Source organism: Gallus gallus, chromosome 2 (genome assembly GCF_016699485.2).
Source record: "Gallus gallus isolate bGalGal1 chromosome 2, bGalGal1.mat.broiler.GRCg7b, whole genome shotgun sequence".
In the NCBI taxonomy this organism is placed as follows: Eukaryota; Metazoa; Chordata; class Aves; order Galliformes; family Phasianidae; genus Gallus; species Gallus gallus.
The window spans coordinates 12,930,665-12,953,063 of NC_052533.1; the positions used below are offsets into that span (position 1 = coordinate 12,930,665).

General features: G+C 38.6%; 1 protein-coding gene across 13 annotated transcripts in view; it reads right to left on the bottom strand.

Moving 5' to 3' along the window:
• Positions 1-1,096: 1,096 nt before the first annotated feature.
• The window catches only part of CREM (cAMP responsive element modulator), a 31,717-nt gene continuing 10,414 nt past the window's right edge, over positions 1,097-22,399 (bottom strand). For 4 of the 13 annotated variants that reach the window (NM_001278133.2, XM_015281264.4, XM_015281262.4 and 1 more), the window contains 5 exons: positions 17,312-17,403; positions 17,033-17,169; positions 11,702-11,890; positions 4,423-4,579; positions 1,097-2,696 (listed from right to left, as the gene is read on the bottom strand). In NM_001278133.2, the coding sequence (NP_001265062.1) occupies positions 2,552-2,696; positions 4,423-4,579; positions 11,702-11,890; positions 17,033-17,169; positions 17,312-17,403 (720 nt within the window). In that variant the 3' untranslated portion in view covers positions 1,097-2,551. 13 annotated transcript variants of the gene reach the window in all.

The window sequence follows — 22,399 nt, forward strand, 5'->3', positions numbered from 1 at the left end:
ATGATTTATCAGGCCAAGCTACTTAAAATGAAAGAAGCATGCGCCAAGTATTTTTTTCCTAGCTGTAGTCTAAATGAGCCAGGCTTTGCGCAGTGGACTTTTCCGAAACAGGATACTTTTTCCTGGTACAGATAAATAAATGAAATGGAGTTTCCAGAATGACCTAACTCACATCAAGAACATTTCAGTTTAGTTCAGTTATTGACAGACCCTTCTCCTCAGCTCCCCTGAAGAACTTACTTAAGTAAAAAACACATATTAATTGTTTCAAAAGCATTAGCAAAGAAATTACTGGAGTCCACATAGGTATGGAGTAGATGCCCAAGTTTTCTTCTGGTTAGTTTCCAAATTCCTTGAGAGAGTCAGGAACAATGCCTACCTGTAATAGAAAACAGATTCTAGTGATAGAGCCACAATAAACAATTTGTTGGACACTTTTGTTGAGGCTAGAAGCTGCAACATAGACCTGTAACTCATCCTATCCTCCATCTTCAGCAGAAACATTGACCCTTCCACTGACTTCAGTGCTTAGGATGAGTTATCGCAGTGAAGCACATATTTCACATTTTACTTCATTTTGGTTCCAGACCTGAAGCAGAGCCCACGAGTCCAAAAGCCAGTCTGCTTCCTTCTTTAATCAACTGCTGTAGCCGCAAGAAAGGAGAGATGCAACCTCTTCTTACAGAAGTCTCACTGAAGTACCCAATGGGATTTTCTAAAGGTTCTGATAAAGCTGTCTTGTTTATTTCAAGTAATTTGGGAAAGTGCCAGAAAACAAGATTTAAATTTAAAAAATACGTATACCCCTCTGCACACCCCAAGCAGTATAAGGAAGAATTGGGTTAAATGTAAAGTCAGTTTCAATTAAGTGAAGAAATCTTAGTGACTTCAGTAATGGCAGAATTCCTTCCCCCTGCTTCAATGCATGCACATCCCCATTGAAGCAGGAACTAAGCACTGGCAGCGGCGCTGCTAGTTCCAGCAAAGCTCCCAGATATTCTCCTTATAGACTGTACAGGCTAACAAGCATTAGATTATTTCTGAAATAAAGAAGAACTCAGAAGCAACTGACAAAATGAACAGCTGGAACACCGCATTTACCAAAACTGTAATCTGGCTTAAGCATAATTTTATTTTAAAAAAAAGTTCAGCTCTCACCTACAGGTTATTCTGGAACCCCACGAATCAGCAGATAGCTACTCGTTATTGGAAAGCTTTCTTCCTTAAGTCACCTTTACTTCCCCTTGGTACTTTGGATGAAGTGTAACAAGAACTACGCCATCAGCCTTCAGTACGGGTAACTGCCTACAGCTGTCCGGAATCTAAATTATTCAGGATACAAAGTTGAATTTTTATACATAGACTTCTAATATACCAAATGTTTCACAGACTACAGAAAATATAAGTCAACAGCAGCCACGTAACAGACGTTTTCAGATACCTGCAATATAGTTAGCATCATGTCAGAGTGTTACTTTCTCTTCCACCCCCTCCAAACTCTCATAGGTTTAAAAGCATCGCCAATAACCAGATGTTCAAAGGAAATCAGACACTACACAGGTTAAACAACATCATTCTATTAAAAACTATCTTTAGCCATGGCACTCAGTGATAGCAATACAATACTTTTTCTTTCCACAAAGCAACTAATATAAAAATATGTCATAAAATCATTTGTAGACCAGTATGCTAATACATACATGTAATCATAACATTCTTTTATAAACTCTTTCCTGAGATACCTTGAGTTATTTGATTTTTCTCGTATCACTGGATGCATTATCTTTATGATTCATTTGAAACAGCTGTAAAATATTTTGCATGTGCAGAACACTAGCAGTACATGTAAAAAGTAGCATGTAAATATATGGCAAAGAAACAGCTCTTAGAAATTATGGGTTTTTTTCACTTTGATACTTCTTTGTTTTTTTAAAACCATTTGGCTCCTTGGGAGGTGGAAGGGTGCAACATGGAAAACCTGTAAGCAGAGCTATGAATTGACAAAAAGCAGGAAAGCATTTCAGGAATGTTAGAAGTTGGAATATAATATAAATGACACAGAGAAAGCCATAATTCATGTTGGCCATGTATTGCCTTATAAAGCAACCGGACATATTTTAGGTCAGTTCACAGTATAATAAATATTTTTACTAATCTGTTTTGGAAGAGCAAATGTCTTTAAGGGTTTCAAGCTCCTCTATAAGTTTCTGGTTCTGAACTTCTAGCACTGCAACACGACTCTCCAGACATTTTATGTATTCTTTCTTCCGACGTCGACATTCTTTAGCAGCTTCCCTGCAAAAAGCAGAAGTAAAAAGTGCAAACAAAAAGCCATTTGCATGCTATTAGAAAGCTCAGCAGAGTAGGGAGACTACAACTGAATTCCAAATTTTGGAGCATCTCCCAAATCAGTCTGAAAACATTAAGCAAAACTGGGGTTCCACAAGGGCCTCAAGTGTCTCTTTCTCAAGTTCATATGGCAATCTGTAGAATTGCTTCCTCTCATGCCTTGATTAAAGTTCATAATAAACAAGGTCCGAATGAAAGACAGTTATTCTGCTTTATGACAATAAAGATCTTTGAGGGCCTTGAGTTCCTCAATGAGAGTCTTGTTTTGGTTTTCAAGCACAGCCACACGATTTTCAAGACATTTGACATATTCTTTCTTCTTCCTGCGACATTCTCTGGCAGCTTCCCTGGAACCAATACAAGGCAGATGACTACAGGAACAGCCACAGTATGGCAAAGACTGGATAAATGAAATTACCTGCAATCCCTGTGGTTCCAAAATAAAAACAACAACAACAACAACTACCAACAACAACAAATGTTGGATTGCACATACATAACAGCATGTAACAGCCATAAGCAATAACATGTTTAAAATGCAATTCAAAACAATGGAACTGGAAACAAATTCATCACCAACAAATACAATGATGGAGCTAACACATTGAAGAACTGAGAAAAGCACAGTAAATTATGACGTACTGACATGAACTGTAGGACACAAAACTGAAAGCAGCCCTTCCTTTTTCAGCCACACTCCATTCTGTGTATTTATCAGGACTATGACCTCTGCATTCAAAATCTTACATTCAGACCCACAGAATTTACTTTCAGAAAACACAAATTGAACGCTACTCTCTTCAGATGAAAAGCTAGATGCCACATTTAAAACTTGCTGTAGTTTTTGACCATAATGTAGCAATCTACAGTAGAAGTCCAAACAGCTGCAGTATGATAGCATTTTGAACCGTCCACCTGGACGCATCACAGTGACTTTTTGTTGTTGGCAAATGGCAGCCCAGAGCCATTCCCATAGCTCCACTCAGAATTCTGTTATGCCATAAACTTCAGATAGTATTTTCAGAAAGAGGACTACAGATTTCAGACGGTATTTTTCAGAAGCATGTCTCAAAAAAGCATTCAATTACAGAAAAAATTTTATATGCAACGGGATTCCACTCCTTAAATGTTTTGGAACTATTCAAATTGCCAAACTGAGAGAACAGGACTTTGCAGTAAAGTTATTTTCAGAGACAGAATAGAGACTAGTTTTAAAAACAGAGTGGAAAAACAAAGGGGAGCACAACAGCGCAGCAATCCCTGCGAGCAATTTTAAGAACAGGCATGAGAGCAAAGCAATACCATGAATTCAATCATAAGGCAAGTGGCCATTCAGTGTACTAGAGAACTGCATAGCAAACTACTTTTTCCTGAGGCATTCATCTCATTTCCATTGATAGAAGTGGCTATGCATTTAAAAAAAGGAGAAAGCCCCCTAAAAATAACAAGAATACGCAGACAAAGGCAGGGATATAAAGACAGGTAGTTACAGCATATAGTTAATTCCATGCCAACTAACTAAAAAAATATACAGGCACTCCACACAATGTTCTAAATGACAGGAGCACTGTATAGTAACTTATCTGAGGCAGGTATATAGAAAATGCTATAATTATCATTCAGTTCTAGCATAAGTCTTCCTCGCAGCATTACAGACAGCTGCTAATGAGATTCTCGGGTATTGTTCTTACCAGTTCTTTCCTGGGATTTTGCAAGACACACATGCCCAAACCGGTCATTTTATTCTTAGTGAGGAAAATGTCCTTCCACAATAAGTATACATCTGGATCATTAGAGAAATGACCACTAATGGACGTCAATACTGATTTTTGAAATACCATAACATTTAAGAACATTTAAAAATCTATGGGGATAAGGCCAACATTCATCAGTGCTATAAGTATATGGAATGACTGACACAGAATCTCTTGCCTTCCCTTTGTCCATAACAGGCAGGGCTCGTGACTTTAAGAAAAAAACTTCATTAGAATATGAGTTTATTAGTTTTCTTTTGTTTTTGTTATGTTTGGGTTTTTACTTTCCCAACAGCAGCTATTAATGATGTGTTCTTACCTGTTTTTCATAAGTCGCAGCTCTCTCTTGCGCGTTGCCTCTTCTGCCAGTTGCTGAGGACTATGCAGAGCCCCTGGGGAGGCTGCCATTACCACTCCCTGAGGTAAGTTAGTAGTGGGAGTCCGAAGCTGGTAAGATGGCATGTCTCCAGTGGCAGCTGTATTAAAGAATCATACGTAAAACTTAATGGCAAAAAAGAACTACACAAAAGTCCCTCTAGAAAGAAGAGGTTTCTGTTGATGAGTTACCCATGATCCCTACTACAAAAAGAATCTCACAGGCCTCCAATATCACAACTACGTGCATTATCTTTCTAGCTTTCATTTCTATACTCTAAAATGAATCACCTAAACTGATCTAGCATGCGGTCCCACCAGCCAGCCAGAATGAGGCTTGTGAAAGCTTCTACTTGGCTCTTTGCAAACAACACAGGGAAGAGTGTTTGAGAAATGCTGTCAGAGCATCCACTCTAATTTCCTGTTAGTACAATTCTACAAAAAGATGGTCCTCCTAGCACAGCCAATGGGGGTGATATGCTATGGCTGTCCTCTAATAGCTGGCACAGTAGTCAGCTTTCTCCTCTTCTGTGACAGCACCAGCCCTGCCAGCAATCTGGCAGCTCTTGGAAAACTGGTGAGAGCTGCTGCTGACAAAATGAAAAGGAACACATGTGCACAGTGAACAGAAGCACATTCCCTGAGCAGGAGGACCACACATGGGATGCTGAGGCACTAACAGGCAAGAGAAAGGAGTGGCTGTTACACAGGAAGAGGTGCAGCCATGCAGTAAAGGAGAGTGCAAAAGTTCACCCCGTGAGCCTGCCAATTTTGAGCTCTCCCATGCTAAATGTAGATCTGAAATCTGATCTGCAAATCAGAACCGATACCTTTCTGATATACGCACCTCGTTTCTGTATTTCTAAAATACTTTGTTCCTACACTATGCGTTCCAACTTTCAAGCACTGTGAGTATCCCATGTGCCTGTCTTATCTGACATAGAAAAAAAAATAATCAAAAAATGTATCCCCCTAAAATTTTAAGCAAGAATTTGCCCACTCAACTTCTAAGTATTTCATACCATCAAATAACACAACGTCCACTTCTGTCATAAAAATAATTAAATATAAAAGAAAATTTCAGGGGCTGCTATACTCATTTCATACTTAAAGCAGTATTAAAGTGTCAGCAAAACACATTGCAAAAATAAAATCATTGAATCACAGGATGGCTTGGGTTGGAAGTGACATTAAAGATCAATTAGCTCCAACCCCCCGCTGTGGGCAGACAAAAACAGTTTGGGGAAGCTGGCAAGTAGAGCAGTAAAGAGGCATAATTGAACATCAGGAGAAAAAAATGAACCAAATCCAAATCATCAACTTAAAAATGTATATATCTATATGCTATTAATCTTCTAAAGTTTGTGCACTGTGTTGAGTCACAGCCACACCTCAAACCCCCCCACCAGCTTCAGCAGCCTGCCCCCCCCTCACAGCCCAGCAGGTCACAGGGGTGCAGAGCTGCCAGCTCAGCTGCGGCGGGGAGCTGATCTGCTGGGGCTGGGCAGGGAAAGAACTTGGCAGAGGACGGCCTTGGAGCACGGCCCAGCAGCCTTGGTCTTCTCGTGTATCACCGAACGACTTAACCCTTGGTTTGAGTCCTCCCCATCTGCTAGCAGCCCCAGCTGTGTCAAGGAGACATAACTTCAGCTTGGTATTATCAAAAATAGAATCTTAGAGACTCTTGGATCTCATTAAACATCAAAGTGAAGCGTTTTGTATATCAGGTCATGGGGAAAGACCCATAACAGAGGTCACCTCCACCTGGCAGCACCAGTTGCTTTGCTGCCTGCGCCTTATCTCCCCTCGGATGTTCGCCAGCAGCACTTACTGTTGCTGCTGTGAGAAGGACTCTGCAATAAAGTACCAACTGCACACTCAAAGAAGCGAGCCCCTATCTCAGCTGGGATCAGCAAGCACACGGTGAGCAACAACACAGCGCATCAGTAGCTTGACCAGCTTCCAAAGTGCCCAGCCCTGCCTAACAACTGCCTCGCTTACCAATCTGCAAGTGTGGTAACAGATACATAATTATTTTGGTGCTACAGACCGCCACAGTAGCATTTGTTTTACAAGGAAGTAAATGATCCTATTGCAAAGTGATTATTTCTAATTCTGCAAAATTGTTCGTAATAGCTTTAAATATTACAGTAAAGTACTGTTTCTCTTCAAATAGACATTAGTAGAGATAAAACAGACTTTCAAAAGGAAGAAAAAATACCATTTAAAAATTCATATTGTTTAAGTCTGTTAATATATAGATGTACTACATAGAAGGATACCTTCCACTTCAGTGTCTGAGACAAAAAACCCACACCTTGGTCCAGGCTGACATGTCTATAACATCAGTGTTCATTTCTAGACAAACTGCATGGGGCTCTAATTGCTGCATACCCCATAGAGGGCTGAGCGTGTTAACCGACCTGGAGTTGGTGCATTTCCACCAGCACATTGACCCCCATCATCCTTATTTCTTTTTCCTCTTTAAAATTGCAAGGGGAAAAAGAGAGTCTTCAGAAACCAACAGCTTTTAGTTGAGACTTAGAGAAAGAAAGTTATAAGTGGAAAAACAAACCTGCTAGGTACAGGTAACCTGCTAGGTAAAGGTAGCACAGCTACCTTTGTACGTTAAGCTCTGAGAAGTTATAAAAAGTTACAGAAGCCATAAAGATATAAAAATATAGTAATAGTAAATCCAACACTTTGTAATAGCAAGCTCTTGGAAAAAATAACTTTCTGAACACTAGAGAGCATCCCTGCACCGGAGTTCTTACAGTGGCTTCCCAGGAGAAAAAAAAACGTGATACATGCTATGCATTAGTGTATCTATGCTCCCTTCCTCTGAGTCATAATGATAGGACTAAATTATCAGAGGGCTTTAAACTTCACCACCGAACTAGCTAAGCAAGGCATGAATCACTATTCCTCCGAGCTTAAGAACACAAAACATGGACTCGGAGAAGATAAGTATCTTCAGGCTGATGAAAAAATAGACGCCAGCACCGAGCAGCACGTAGGTACTGGCTGCAAACTGGTTAACGTTACAGCTCGGCCGGAGGCAACTGACGAAGCAGAAAGGAACTGACTAAATCACAGCATGACTTGGGGCTGACGTCAATGTGTATCTTGTTTGGAGTTTAACTTTTCCAGTTCCCTACTGCAACACGATTCCAGGAAGCCTAATGACGTCAGCCTTTTGAACTCAATTAGCGGAGGAACAGACCATTTCAACAGTGGAGGAGAAAACATGCAGGCGTTGCAATACTTAAAACTAAGTGCTTATATTCACTGTTTTCCTTAATAAGGAAAGTATAAGGGTTCATTTACATGACTGTAACAACATGCACCTTTCCCTAACGGCTATGCTTGAGCCTCTTCTCGCTATTGAATGCACAGGGTTTAATGCTAAACAAAAAGGCAGTGTCATTTCTACAAAATAAAATACACAGTGACAAACATAGCCGCTATCTCCATATTAAAGGATTTCAAAGACTGGTGGATTTTTCCAACAGAATCCTCTGTCAAACATTAAAGGTTCGTTACCTGCAGCAATCTGTGCAAAACTCACACACCAATTTTTTCCCTCCAAATGAAACTGTTAAAATTACACTGAGACCCAACGCTGCCCGGACAGAGCCGGAACCCATCTGTGCCAGCTGTGAGAGATCAAAGAGTTACAGCAACAAGTTCAAAAGAAAAATGTCACCAACACCAAGTGAGCACCGCTTCAACAGCCACAATATTGAGTAAAAGACTAACAAAACGTTTACCTGTTTCATCTCCTGTAACAGCCATGCTCAGCCCCTGCACGCACAGCTCCCCTGCTCCTCTCCCAGAGCTCAGCATGAACTGTTCCAAACTAGCAAGCATGTGCAGGATTACAAGCAAGAGCACTGACATCACAGTGACCTCACTTGCCTACCACTGTCATTAATATGCTCTGTCACTGGAACAGCTCACTGAAACTGCAGCCCAAACAACTGCCGCTTTTCCAGTAAATGCTTTTTTTTTCCCCCTTCCGTATTTCTGTAAGCCCAGCTTTGTTCTCTTCCCTTCAATTATACATAAAGCTACAGAAAGCACTCACCACTGAGCTGGCTGTGAAACAAGACCAAGATTCACAGCACCGACTGACAGAAATTAAAAGTGACTCCAGAACTCATAAATGATTCAGAAGGATTAAATCACAATTGGACAGCAAACAGCAAAATTTTAAAGGGACACGTGTGATTGTTTTGGTTCGAGCAGCTCCACCAGAAGGCAGAACTCCGACAGACGAGTAAGGCAGGAGCGCTTAACAAGCTGTAACCAATACTAAATGAATGGCTGCATACAGCTCCTCGGGGGGAGGAAGTGGAACAGGAGGGAGGGGAGACCACAGCCCACTCGTTTCATTTCAATTAAAAGCTTCAGGAGAGTCTGAAGAAAGCTCCAGGGATTTCAGATGCTCCACCAGGCAGAACAGTAACCCTGAATCACAGCAACCCCTTCACCTATCTCCTCCTCTTTCAAAAGGAAGTGCAAGGGAACTGGCTGGCTTATGAAAATAAATAAATCAATGAACAAACATCTCACCTTTATGAAAGCTGTTGCTTCAAACCTACAGTCCAGGCACTTTTCTGCACACAGAGCATAGTCCACTTCTAAAGCCTTTGTCTGTGATACACTAATTTAGACTGGTAATTCATCTGCTGTGGAACTATGCCAAGGACAGCAAAAATGAAAGCATCGGTGCAGTGAAGGATTCTCCTTGTCATTCTGGGACTGCTTCAGTGTCACGTGAACAGAACATCAGAGCTGAAGCACACAAGAAGTACCAGCCACAGATCTCTCAAATATCTCATGTTATGAAAACACACCTCGATCCCAACAGAAAACCATTGGTTGCAACTTTCCAAAACTCATTTTCACTAATAATTACACACTTCATTTCCTTCAGCTAGCAGAAAAACCCTGGATCTGTCTTAGGAAACCATCAGGACATCAGAACTGCCCCATTTTTCCAGTGAACGTCAATCAGTAGCTAACAAAGTATCACTCAGTTGGATCACTCAGGGATCTCTGCCCTTTTATACTCATCCTTCAATTTCATCACAAGTCCTCAGAAAAATCTCAAGCACGGGTTGAAGTTGAAAGTTTACTAAGCAGAATGTTGTTTTTCTATTATAATCTACGCTACACAATATTAGGTGTACAGGAAACTACCAAGTGTACATTAACAACAAATGTTCATAAATTATATCCCTACAGACTTTGGCACACCAAGCAATGTGACCCGCAGTAAGGACCTGCCAGTCCATTGTTTCCCTCCATCACTCGGGTTTGTTGATGATATGCACTTATCAAAACCAGATCTCTCTTAGCTTAAACATTCTCAGGAGTTTTCATACCTTTTTATTTTGTGTGCGTTCCAAATGATTTTTCAGTACCAACGGAGTGTATAATAATTTGAAACCTCTTACGCTGTGGTCATTTCTGAGATCATTCTCACTTACTATTCCCTCTGAATTTTTTCCTTTATATTTCATGTAGAATTTTTAGTCAGTGTCAACACCCGTAAGCCTCACTAAAGAATCAGAGTTTGGGCCAAATGAACTGTAGGAAACTCCAGAAAAATTCAACTTCTCTGAGCAAGAACAGAAAACAAATCAGTTCAGTTGTAACTATTTAGAAGCTTCCAGAAACAGACGCAGCAGGTATTCAGTAACCATCTCTGAATCCATTTTGAAAGCTTCCACTGCAGGTGAGATACACTCAGAAACGTTCCACTGCCAGAATGGGAAATTGTTATGGAGAAAAAACTAATTTGGGTCCTCAGGCTTTGCTAAGAACATATTCCTGGTGACATATTAAGGCATATATAACAATGTTGTATGCACTGTGAAGGCTAACATTTCATTTCAGGGTTCTTCATATTACAGTCTTAAAGTTTCCTTGAAATGCTTTTTAAAAGTATTAGAAAGACTCTGTGTTTCAGCACATAATTAACCAGAGGCAACACAAAAATCAGGTTTGGTACAATATTTAGTACTATCTCAACAAGTTCAAGTATTTACAAGCTATTAGCTTTATTTACACCCTGAGCTTCCTTTATAGCAAAGAAAGAAAAGCAGCCACTTAAAGACAGAACTTACTCTAAACATCTATACCAGGGTGAAAAAAAATCCTTAACCTGGACTTTATCATGTATGAGAGACTGAAACAAGGTAGGTTTACATTAGATCCAAGGGAGAAAATCTTTACTCAGAGAGCAGTGAGGCACTGGCACAGGTCACCAGTGGAGCTGTGGATGCCTCATCCCTGGAGGTGTTCAAGGCCTGGGCTTTGGGCAGCCTGGTCCGGTGGGAGGTATCCCTTCCCACTACAAGGAAGTTGGACTAGAAGATTCTGTATCCATCTGTATGTAGTCAATGACCCTTATCCATTCCATGAATACACGTTTAGCATATGGCTTCATAGCAGCCATTATTTTAGTGTCTCTATACAGAAGACCTTGCAACTATTTCTAAAAAATTTTCCTGAAAAATAACTTAAAATCTCAACTTTACTTTCCTTGGTATTGGTCAGAATTCAAGATATGCTTGGTTCTTTATCTCCTTCAGCACTTCTGAATGGATGGAAACAGTGAACAGAAGGAAAATTCTGGATAAACTACAGAAAGGTTTAAGAACTCACTGTATTCACATGTGCACACTTTACAGAGCCTGAAAAGTATTCTTCAGGGAGAAAATTAGCTTCAACAGAGGATCTCCTTTTTAATAACAGAAAGTTTAAAGTTGCAAGGAAATTCTGCCCTAAAAATAGCCTTACACTCTTCCAAGTAACTTCAGAACCTGTGTTGTATGAAGATTGAAACTACTGAAAAAACAAAATAGTTGTATGTACTAAATGAGATACAGTTTGAACTAAGATGATGAGGCTGCAACAGCATCTTTACTTCAATTAAACACGTCTCTTGAAGTCTGGACAAGGAAATTAAAAGCAGAGGGTAGTTTTATCCTGTTATTTCCTCCTCATAGCTTTTTTGATCCAAAGAAATGGCTGCTTTCCCAAAGAGAGAAACTCAGTGTCCTTGTAAGACTGTCTTCCATGCTGGTATACATAAACATAAACATATACATGAACATTTCACAGTGCAATACTGTGAATGCAAAATGAAAATTCTATTAAGAATAAATGTTTTATATGTAAAAAAAAAAAATCAGTAGACTAATAAACTATACCTTGAACAACAAGTTGGCTTCCAGGAACAAAAAACTGTTGTGTACCATCAGATGACTGTGCTGTGTATTGCACAATGGTAGCACCCGGCTGAGGAGTTCCTGAATTTGTCATTGTTAACGTCTGCAGTCCCTGGGCACCATCAGAAGGTGGACTAGAAATCTGGATTGTACCACCTGGAGTTATAGCAACTAAACGTAAAAAGAAAAAGGCAGGTTAAGCAATAGAAGGATGTACAACACACTAAAGTGCATTTTCCTTTTGAGAATAAACATAGTTTGCCAAGACTCCGGGTTCTCTCCTTGCTTAAAGAGCAATTGTATTTAAAACAAATAATTTTTAACAATTATATAACCTTAATGCTGCTATCCACAAATAGAATGCCTGTTATGCAGTACATGCTATGTGTCTAACAGGAAAAAAACAACAACTTAAAAAACCAACAGAAGCCCACATATTTCCTCTGTATGTTCAGCAATATTAACGGTTCTATAATAGTTTTAATACAAGGGGGAAAAAAGACTGGTAACTCAGAGCCAGAAAGAACTGCAGTTTTAAATACTAATATAAAAAGGTTATTTTAAAAAATGTTTACCAAATCACAAGATAAAACCAAGGTCACCTAGAGAGAACAACAACAATTCATCTCGCACTCACTCTGCCTCCTTCCCCAAATTTAAGTGAAAGTTTAGGCCATCAACATTGTTCCAAGTTTTATAATGCTATTCAGATTCTTACATAAAAAGAGAAACAGAATGAAGTTCTGTTCCCATGTGGTCAACAATAAGAAAAATACACTTTCCCCATAAAAAATAATGCTGTGTAATCAGCAGGTTGCTTGACACAATTAAATATTCAGACAAACACGAAATTTCCTGCAGCTTTTTAATCATATATTCCTCTTAGAATTAGCATTGTCCTTGGAAGAGCAGAAAAAAGTTCCTGGAACATACAAAAGAGAACCCAATTCCCAAGAAGCTATGAACTTATTTCTGCCCGGAAAGCTACTTGAACTACAAACATTGTCGTTGTATTTGAAGTGGTGTGAGAAACATTATACACGACTACTGACCCAGGACTGATAACTCTTTTGATTTCATGGTCAGGTTCACAATAATTGATAGTGACATTCCTGAATGTTCAGCTCTGGGCATCTGATGTGATTTGTTAGATATCCACACAAATCTTAGAGGTGGACAACTGATATCAGATGATTTGTCTTGACAATAGTGGATTACTCAACTGTTTTTAGTAAATTGTAGAATGGTAGCAATCTACTAAAACCTCCTATCATTTCTTTAAAAGCATATGGCCAAATCTCAGCAGCTAAGCAATTTTCTTCTGGGGAAGAACGAGGAATTCCTCTCAGACTGAAAGAAGTCCTGAGCCTTATTCACAACAAGTTTAGCGTGGCCTTCTTTCCTTCTCTTGCAGTGAGGAATACGTCACATTGAAGTGGATGCACACTACATGCAGGCTCCTTAAGACATAACAAGAAAAGGAATAAATGAGCAAGATGATGCCTTTGTTTGCCCTTCAAAGTAGAAAACACCCCATTTGGGGGTAGGTTAGAGGAAAGAGAAATAAGAGAAATGGACTACTGTCTTTCTGTTGTTCATGATGTACAAGGCAATAGCAGGCTCTCAGTGGCACGTGCACTTCCCAGCAGAATGCCACTGTCACCTCCACCTCCCTGGGACGTTTACTTAAACACTGAACTCATTCAAGAGTTAGTGGTATGTCTTTACCATCACAGGTACATATCACATCAAATAAATTAAAAGATACATAAAAATCTGTTCAACTGTTGATTCAGTTCATGACCCAGTACTTTCTAAACAATGGTGAATGTAACTTCAGTAACCATTTCCCCTACAGGACTGATTCCTATCATATTATGATCATGACAGTTCTCCTCACCCTATTAACTACCCTAACCTCAACCACGACTCAGGTATTTCTTGTGTTGGACCTTTACTCAAAATTGTGGTTTCACAGAAGACTACAGAATATTCCCAGACGTTCTCTGGTTTGTACATGGTGCAGGTGGATTTAAGTGGCAGCTTCTCCTCTAGCTAGAGCTGAAGATGAAGACAACACAATTCTTTGAGTATGATTAATACCTCTATTTCAGAAAGAGGTTAGATCTTTCCTTCTCTTCCAAGACAGGGAAAAGAAACTAAAAGCTGCTCTTTCCCCATACATTTCCTAACTCTTCAATTGTTAAAAACCCAACCTAAGACAGCAAAAAATCCAAATGGATGGCAAAAGAACTTGTTACTTTCATTTTTCCTGCATCGCTCCTGGAAGAACATCAGAAATTGCACAAAGAGGTAGAAAGGAAGGGTGAGGGCAGTTGATTCTCTGTCTCTCTCACACACACGTGTGTGCACATACCCCCATACACCAACTATGCAAATAACTCTTGCATGTTTAGGCCACCATCACAGGTGAAGGAAACCAATTTTTCCTAGTATTCAATAACCCGTATGACAGAACTACAGCCAGTAAGAACCATTTCGTAGCCAAAACAGGCTACATGGCTTGCACACAAGGTAGCACCTTATAGGTATATATTTTCCTTACAGAAAGATCAACAGCCCTGTTGATGGATGTAATGGAGAAAGATATCCTATCTAGCTGGTCATGCCTGTCAGCCTGTCTGCTTCCACAAGCCAGAGCCAAGAAGTTCTAAGGAAAATGGTATTTGGAAACCATGGCAACACAGCATTTTGGCTGGTGTAAAGTAAGGAAAGAACAGCCATCACTGCTGATAATAGAGACAATATACTTGGTTTTAAGATACATTTAGTTATCCAGTTCTTCCAAAAATAATCATTCCATATCTCCAGACACCAACATACAGTCAAGACCACCTTTTTATGGTCTTTATTCTGCCTCTTCTCTGCAGGAATATGGAGAACGATAGAGAAAAACAAGGAACCAGTAAATTCAATAACATACATTTTTTTTTAAACCAGGCCACAGTACAGACTGCTATGGTGACACATGAGACCAGTTCTTCATTGCCATGCACGCCATAAAAAGCTTTATAAACTGCTGGCTGCATACACAGGAGAACCCATGCAACCAGCAGTGGCCAAGGAGAGAGTACTTAGGCACTCTAAGGATAAACAGAGATAGAAAAACAACTGAAGTGAAGCAAAGATAAAATAGATACACATAGCAAGCTCCTGCCTCATATCCAGGCTGAAATCAACACAGGGGATGTTTTATTCCTGTACAGCGTCCCTGGGTTTAGCTGACAGCAGTTGCTCAGAATCATGGGCAGCCAACAGCACAGCTGCCTAGAAATGTTGCAGATCTGTGCCTTTCAGCTGTAAGAACCAGAAGTAAACAGCCACGCTTTCCAAATTAGGACTGCACCTACTACAAGGAGACGACCAACCTTGTTACCACTTGAATCCAACCTCAAATCTAAACTTTTCAGACAAGCAGTATCTTTGAGGGCAATCAGCAGCATCCAAGAAGAATTTGATATATTCCTTTATATCAAATATCAAAGTAATGAGTTGGATATGAAAGCCATTTCTGGGAAGAGAAGGCTCTCAAAATGAATTTTCTCAAAATGATTTTTTTAAGCCAGAATCAGCAGGACCTATGAAGACTGACATCCTGAAGCAGTGTCTCTTTACATCTGAGAACACATTAAGTAAGTGCTTGTAGAGACAGTTCTCTTAAAAATACTGCAAATATTTTATGTCACAAATAAAGTGTACTGAATGAAAAAACAGAATTCTTCTATGTTTGGTCCATGCTAAAGCCAGGCTTAAATTAAGATAAATGAGATTTAATTATTTTTTTATAAATTCTGCTACTTCAAGTCCATTGTTGGTGATGCTCTCAGCTTTTTGATTTTTCAAAAGTAAATGTTTGTTTGAACAAGAAAGAAAAAAACTGAGAATTTCATTATTCTTTCATACACTACTCCATCACTATGATTTATAGGCACATTCAAACTAAAACATCCTTTGATTTAATAAGCGAGAATGTTTTCCTGCAAGACATTGTTAGTTAAACCACAAGTCTGGTTTCCCAGAGGAATATGCGATTAAAAAATCCAAAGCCCGAAAGATTTGAAGGCTCACTAGAGCATACTGCAAACTCTATACAGCTTTCTTCTTAAGCCTGGAAACAGTGCCTATTCTTCTAAAGCTAAAGCAAAGCCAAACAAATAAAACACCACCACCACCACACACACACACACAAAAATTTGATCAAGGATAGTTGCATTGTCAGGACTGAATAACTGTCACGTAGCATGGCAAGACATTCATGGAAAAGAGCACTTCAGATGCTAACAAAGTCCAAGCAATGTTACTTTCTATGCAGAAGAGTAGATATTTGCAAAGTCGGCTGTCTCAGATTTCATAATGTCTTTAGCTGTACAAATTAAAAATAACTGAAGAAAGGCGACTAGCACGTGGCACACAGGGAGCTGTTCTATCTTCTTTATATTCTGCTGCTAATGTTTTAGTAGATGTCCTCTGTTTTCAAAAGATTTTGCAGAAAACAACATGCCTTTTCCAATTTTCCTGTCATTATATCAAAGGAAAAATACCTGCATTTCAGTGTGCCTACACAAAGAAATGTATTTAAAAAAAAAGTAAAAAGCCTGTAGGAGCGAAGCATCATCAAACACAAAATTAAAAATAAAGAAGTTATTGGAAAGGTATGCTTTGGATGATAAATGATTAAGCACAAGGAGCTATGGGGAGTGAGCTACACTCACAACACAAAAAAAGAAATGAAAAAAATAAATATCTATAGAACCGAACTGTGAAACGAACTTGGAACTTGGTTTTGGATTAAGTATCAAATGTTGAAGACAACAGTTTAGGTTAATGCTGCAGCTAAGACAGCATGAAAACGTGACAACCAGAGCAAAAGAAAATATTTCATACTCCAATCCCACATTTTAAAAAACTACCTCACTAATTGTCATTTCATGACTAACATCAATAAATAGCAAACCACAGTACTAAGAAACTGCAGGGATTTATAACACCACACATTCACATGCAATACAGACCACTGCCAACATTTGGCATACCACCCAGTCCTCACCTCCACATTTTTAATGCATAGGAATTCCAGAAGAACTAAGTCAAGTAATCAACAAGCACTATAGGAAAGAGACTAAATGTTTTTCATGCCCACATAAGGAGAAATGAAATATAAAAATCGGGATTAATTAGTAGTATAGAAGTTCTCCTTCTCAGCAAGTCATCTCTACTTCATTATGGAACTCTAAGAAAAAGAACTGTTCCTATTTTGTTCTGCAACAAAACACAGTATCTTTGCAAACATACTGAATTGCCCTGTGCTAGAGTGATACAGGCTGCTTGGCATGGACAGTGGAGAAATTCCAGCTCCTTCTTCTTCTGACTTTTCTTCTTCAATCCTTGGGATTGCAGGAGTATCTGAAGAGAGTTCATTCAAAATTTTTCTGAAAGACAAAAAGAGATACTTTTATATATTTGAAATTCCATTCCCATGAGAAGCTAAGTCACTGCCTTTGATCAGACAGTTCTGCTGTTACACATAAACTGTCCTTAAAAACCAGCAAAAACAAAATCAAAAGTCCTTACCGGTATGAAGGCCTTCTTGAAAGTATTTCCCTACGTTTTTGAGTATCAGTTATCTCTTCTGATTCTGCAGAGTCGTCTGCAATCGATGCTACCTGTAATAGTAAAGTTTCTAATATTCATAACTTCATTAAAAATAAAAAGAGTAAAAAAAAAATTTAAAAAATCCTTCTGTGCTTGCATACAGAAAGTTTATATACCTTTTTTAAATTATAAATCACATGATTTATAATGTCTCTTTCTACAGTACATCACCAATTGTGACATTAGCAACACATAAGCACTTAGGTGACAGCTTCCATTTGGAAAAAAATAAATAATAATCCACATCATATTTCTTTTGAATTATATCAACAAAAGTATTAAACATAGAAGATTTCTTCATATGTAATAATATTACAGGATTAGTTTGAAATTAAGCATTTTAAATACAGAATACTGTATTAATGTACCTTAAATAATAGTATACAATACACAAGCCTCTTCACAATCACACCAAATCTATTTAGAAAAGTAGTTTATTTAAATATACATGTATTAAATTACACTTATCAACACATTCATACTGTTTAGCAATACCATGCAAGTTGTACAGACCCCTGACAAGTTCACACTGTCTCATTTTCTCAGAACTTTATTAGCATTATTTTCACAGTTTCTTTTCTCTTAAGTTTACCCAAGAAGGGATTAAGGCCTGAGGCTGAATTGCATTCTTTGCCAGCAGATACAGTACTACACAAAACAGAAAGCGATTACTGAACAAGAAAAGCATGCTTGTCTATTGACACAACTACTCGGAACTATTAGTGTATATGATCTAGAACTGAAGCAGTATGGTGACATTTGTGACATTTGTGTATCTGTCTTTATTTTACATAAAGACAGATAGATGGCAGTTTCAGACGTGGTGCTATTTTAAGCTAACACTGAAGAAGCGTGACGTTAAACAAGAGTTAAGCAACTAAAAGGCTCAAGGCTTTGATCTGGGTGCAGTGGAGACTTCCCTGCAGCTTGTGAAAGACAAAAAAACAAAAAACAAAACAAAAAAAAACAACCCACAACAACATACCCAAACTCAAAGAGTAACACAGATGCCAGGCCTGAGTGGTTCGCACCTGAAAACAAAACCTATACAACCCAAGAGAAGAGCCCTACCATGACATGCTGGTGGATCAGTCCTCAAGGCTCCATCATAAACTTTGACAACTAAGGCACCATTCCACAGCCAAGAGCTTGGGCAGCATAACCCTAAAAGAGTTTTTAATCCACAGAGGAAGGGGAATAAAGGAACTTTTCCCAGGACAAACAGCAGAAAAACAGGACGTTAGAGGCTTTAAACCTTCTCATTCCATTAATGACCACCACAGTAGTACTTTGGTAAAAGGGTAAGGAAATCCCGAGGAAAAGGAATCACTTTTCTGTAGAAGGGATTTTCTGCAATAAAATTCAAAAGTTCTAATTTTTAAGAAGAAATTAGAGAAATGTAATGTATGGTAATGTATGTTTGTTCTAATAGCAAGCAACCATGATCTTAAGGCTTCCAAAGGGAAACCATTGCCATTTTTTCCCAGCCATTAGACAGACTTTTCCAACTTAAACACAATGCTTCGCGTTTGAGCAAAAATAACTTTGAGCTCATGCCCAGCTGCCTAAACCTGATACACTGCAGGGGAAAAGCAAGAAGGAGAGTCAAATCTGAATTGTAAACCTTCCTACAATTAAAACAACAGCAGTTGAATAAAAACACAATACAGGTAAGTATTCCTTCATCCAAAAAGCAATGGCATTAACAAGAAAAAATTGTAAATCCCTTCCAGCTTTAAGCTGCAGGTGTCTGAGAGAAAGGTCATACAGGCTTTAACATCAGCCTTCAGTTTCTATTTGGTTGATTTTTAATTAAAGTGTTACCATTTTCCAAGTCTCTCACTATCTGGCATAAGCAGGACATAAATTAAAGCCAGGCAATCTGGAGAAAGTGCCAGGTGGCAGGATAAAGTACTTAAGAAGATCATAGGAGGGCCTAGCAACCTTTGTAATGGAGTCCTTCACAAGGCTCTCTTTTTTTCCTACCCCCTCCCTTCTGGTAGGGTCACATTATTCTCCATTAGCGTGCTCAAATGAAAGCAAAGCAAAAATCTGGAACTAATCAATATCAATCAGGACACAGCTTTCCTATCTCTATTCCTTTGGGAAAGGCAAGGTCAAGTTGACACAATGGAACAAACAGCTGATTCCCACTCCCCTAAGAAGACACAACAGCAGTTGGCAAGAGATGCTGGAGAAATTGCTCCTTCTGAGCCCTGAAGAAAGTACTCTATTTTTGTATGCACGTCCCAACAATATCGACTTTAAGAAAAGCAATGACAGAAACTGGGAAAGACTACAATGCACTTATTTGCTGAAGTTTATTATTTCACTCTGGCAAATTACAGTTAGAAATAAATCCAGAGGAAAAAAAATACTTTCGAAAACTTCAATTTGACTTCAAGCTTGACCGAACACAAGTCCTTTGCTATCTACCGAGCCTTGTCAGTAGTGAACTAGAATTTCAAAACCTTACTATATCCCACCATGTTCACCCACAATTAAGATGTTGAATACCTGACACAGGTTTCATTCTTGTTCTCTAGTCTCTAAGGTAAATACATATGACTTATCTACTATACTTGAAAGTTACTCTAAAGTTTCAAACATCAGAGGCTGATTCTCAAGAAGACTGACAGTGCATACACCTTTTCTTTAACATGTTGCAATGACTTCTGGTAGAACAGTCCATGTGTAATTTAACTAATCTCTCTTTGCAGACATCATCAATTTTACTCACAAGAAGCAATTCAACTTTCATTTCATGATCAGTTTTTAAGAAAACTGGACCAAAAGATATTCCTACCTACAAGAAAAGCATGAACTGGAGGCCCGCCTAAACATTTTCAAACTAGTGGAACATTATATTCTCTCCAGTATTTTTCACTATTTAAAAGCTATGAAAATAATTAATCATTTTCTAGCAGTCTGTTCTCAGCACGTTAAAACATAACTTTTTGCCAAATAAGTGCTTATTTTGAAGCTGCCCTTATTTTTGCTCTTTACAACTACACACCCACAAGAAGCAATACCACATGATCCAACAGAGCCTGCTAAAGCAACAAGCAATCATTTGAAACTGTTTACTTCCATTACATCCAGATGCTCTCAAAAGTACAGTATAAAAGACACTCGCTCGTTTTCATTAGAAACACGATGTTCATAGAATCAAACAAAACAGAAAAACTGCCAAATGTACTGAAACAGGTCACGCTATTACACAGACTTGCCGTTGCACAAGTTCAGGTTCTGACACGCAATTTCTTAAAAGATAAACAGGAAGCACTAAGGAATGGCTGCACAATGCCTGTGGTGCTGCTACCAGTTGGCAGTTTGCCATCACCCCCCTGTCCTACACTGTGTGAGTAAACATCCCAGCACTGGTAGGAATGAATTGACATGGGGCACAAATAGTGAGGGACCAAATATTCACAAAAACAGAAGAAAAGAAGAGCTGACCTGAACAGCTTGCATTTGTGGTGACTGAATGACTGAGGGCTGTGTGGCTTGAATGACACTCTGGCCATGAACAGTTTGACCAGAAGACATCTGTTCCAGTGATAGATACTGCCGGAGATCTTCTTCCAGCACTTGATGCAGTTACAGAAACCCACAAAAGTTACAGCTGTGGTGTGTAAGTGACATGTCTGAAGATTTCATTAAGGGCTTTTAGAAGCAATACTAAAACAAGTTGGTTCTGATGTCGTAATATCTAAAACAGCTCAAGTGCGTGTACTTATCACACACAGAAATATACTAGTTTTAGCAGTAAGAAACTGGTATCTTTCCAAACAATGTCGGAAACTTAAACTGCCCTCTACTGAACTGAAAACCCTTTTAATTACTTTTTTCTTCTCCTCCAGAGACTTCACATTTTCAATAAAAAACAACCCTAAGCTATCACAGATTAAATCTACTGTTGCTAGCATGAACGTTAGGAAGAACCTCAAGCAATGTAACCAAAAATACCAGAAGTATGTTGCAGTGACAACACAGAGCGGAATGCTCTTACTCTCACAACCAGAACTGTTTTTGCTTTGTTAAGCTAAAAATTTAGTTTCAATTTTTGGTCTTGAAATAGATGCCTCAAAGATGTAATAATTTTTCAGATTGGAAGAAAAGAAAGTATTTAAACAATACATAGAATTCCAAGTTGTTTTAGTTTAATAAATCCTGTTTATATAATCCACAATATCAAGAAAAGCAGAGTTAGAGTACTTTGTTATAACAACAAAGAACAGATGAATCTTAAACTTAGCACAGCTGAAGAAAATGGTGGCCTTGTTCTGTTTAGGATTACATCCAAGCCCTCTTCCTGATGACATTTTAGCATTGCCCAGACACACAGCATTGCCTAGCCCATGGCTCTCAATCATCAGTACAGAGCTAAATGTGTAAGTAGTAAAGAAACAGAGCAGACTAAGAAATAGCTCAAATTTATGCTACTGCTGTTAAATCTATTAACAGAGATAGAGATATCAAAACGGAAAGCATTATGATTAATCTCAAGTTCTTTGTGATGAAATATCCTGAAACTCAAAGTGAAAAGGAAGAAAGTCACAACTTCCTAAAATTATACAATAGTCTTTTTCAAAGTGAATTACGTTAAAAACCCTTATTTCTACATGTACAAGAATAAACCCTAAGTCATATCTAAGATTCTGCTTTTTTCCTCTTTCTTTCTCAGCCCCAAAATGTACCTGGAGTAGCAAAGGTAAAAATTGATGAGAGGGAGAGGAAAAACATGATTAACATTGAATATGAAAGAAAATATTTATAATCATAGAATCATTTTACTTGAGGAGTTTTGTATTCTATATTCACACTGAAGGTGATTTCTTTTACTTTTTTGAATTCCAAATGTTAAAGAACATTTTGTTCATGACTGTTAAGTTGCTTCTTGCTCCTTTCTTGAGATGAGAGAAAGATGTTGACTACTATCAAGACATACTACTATCAGGAAGGCCAGAAGTTGGCTCAAATATCTTGACAAAACAATGTTTCTAG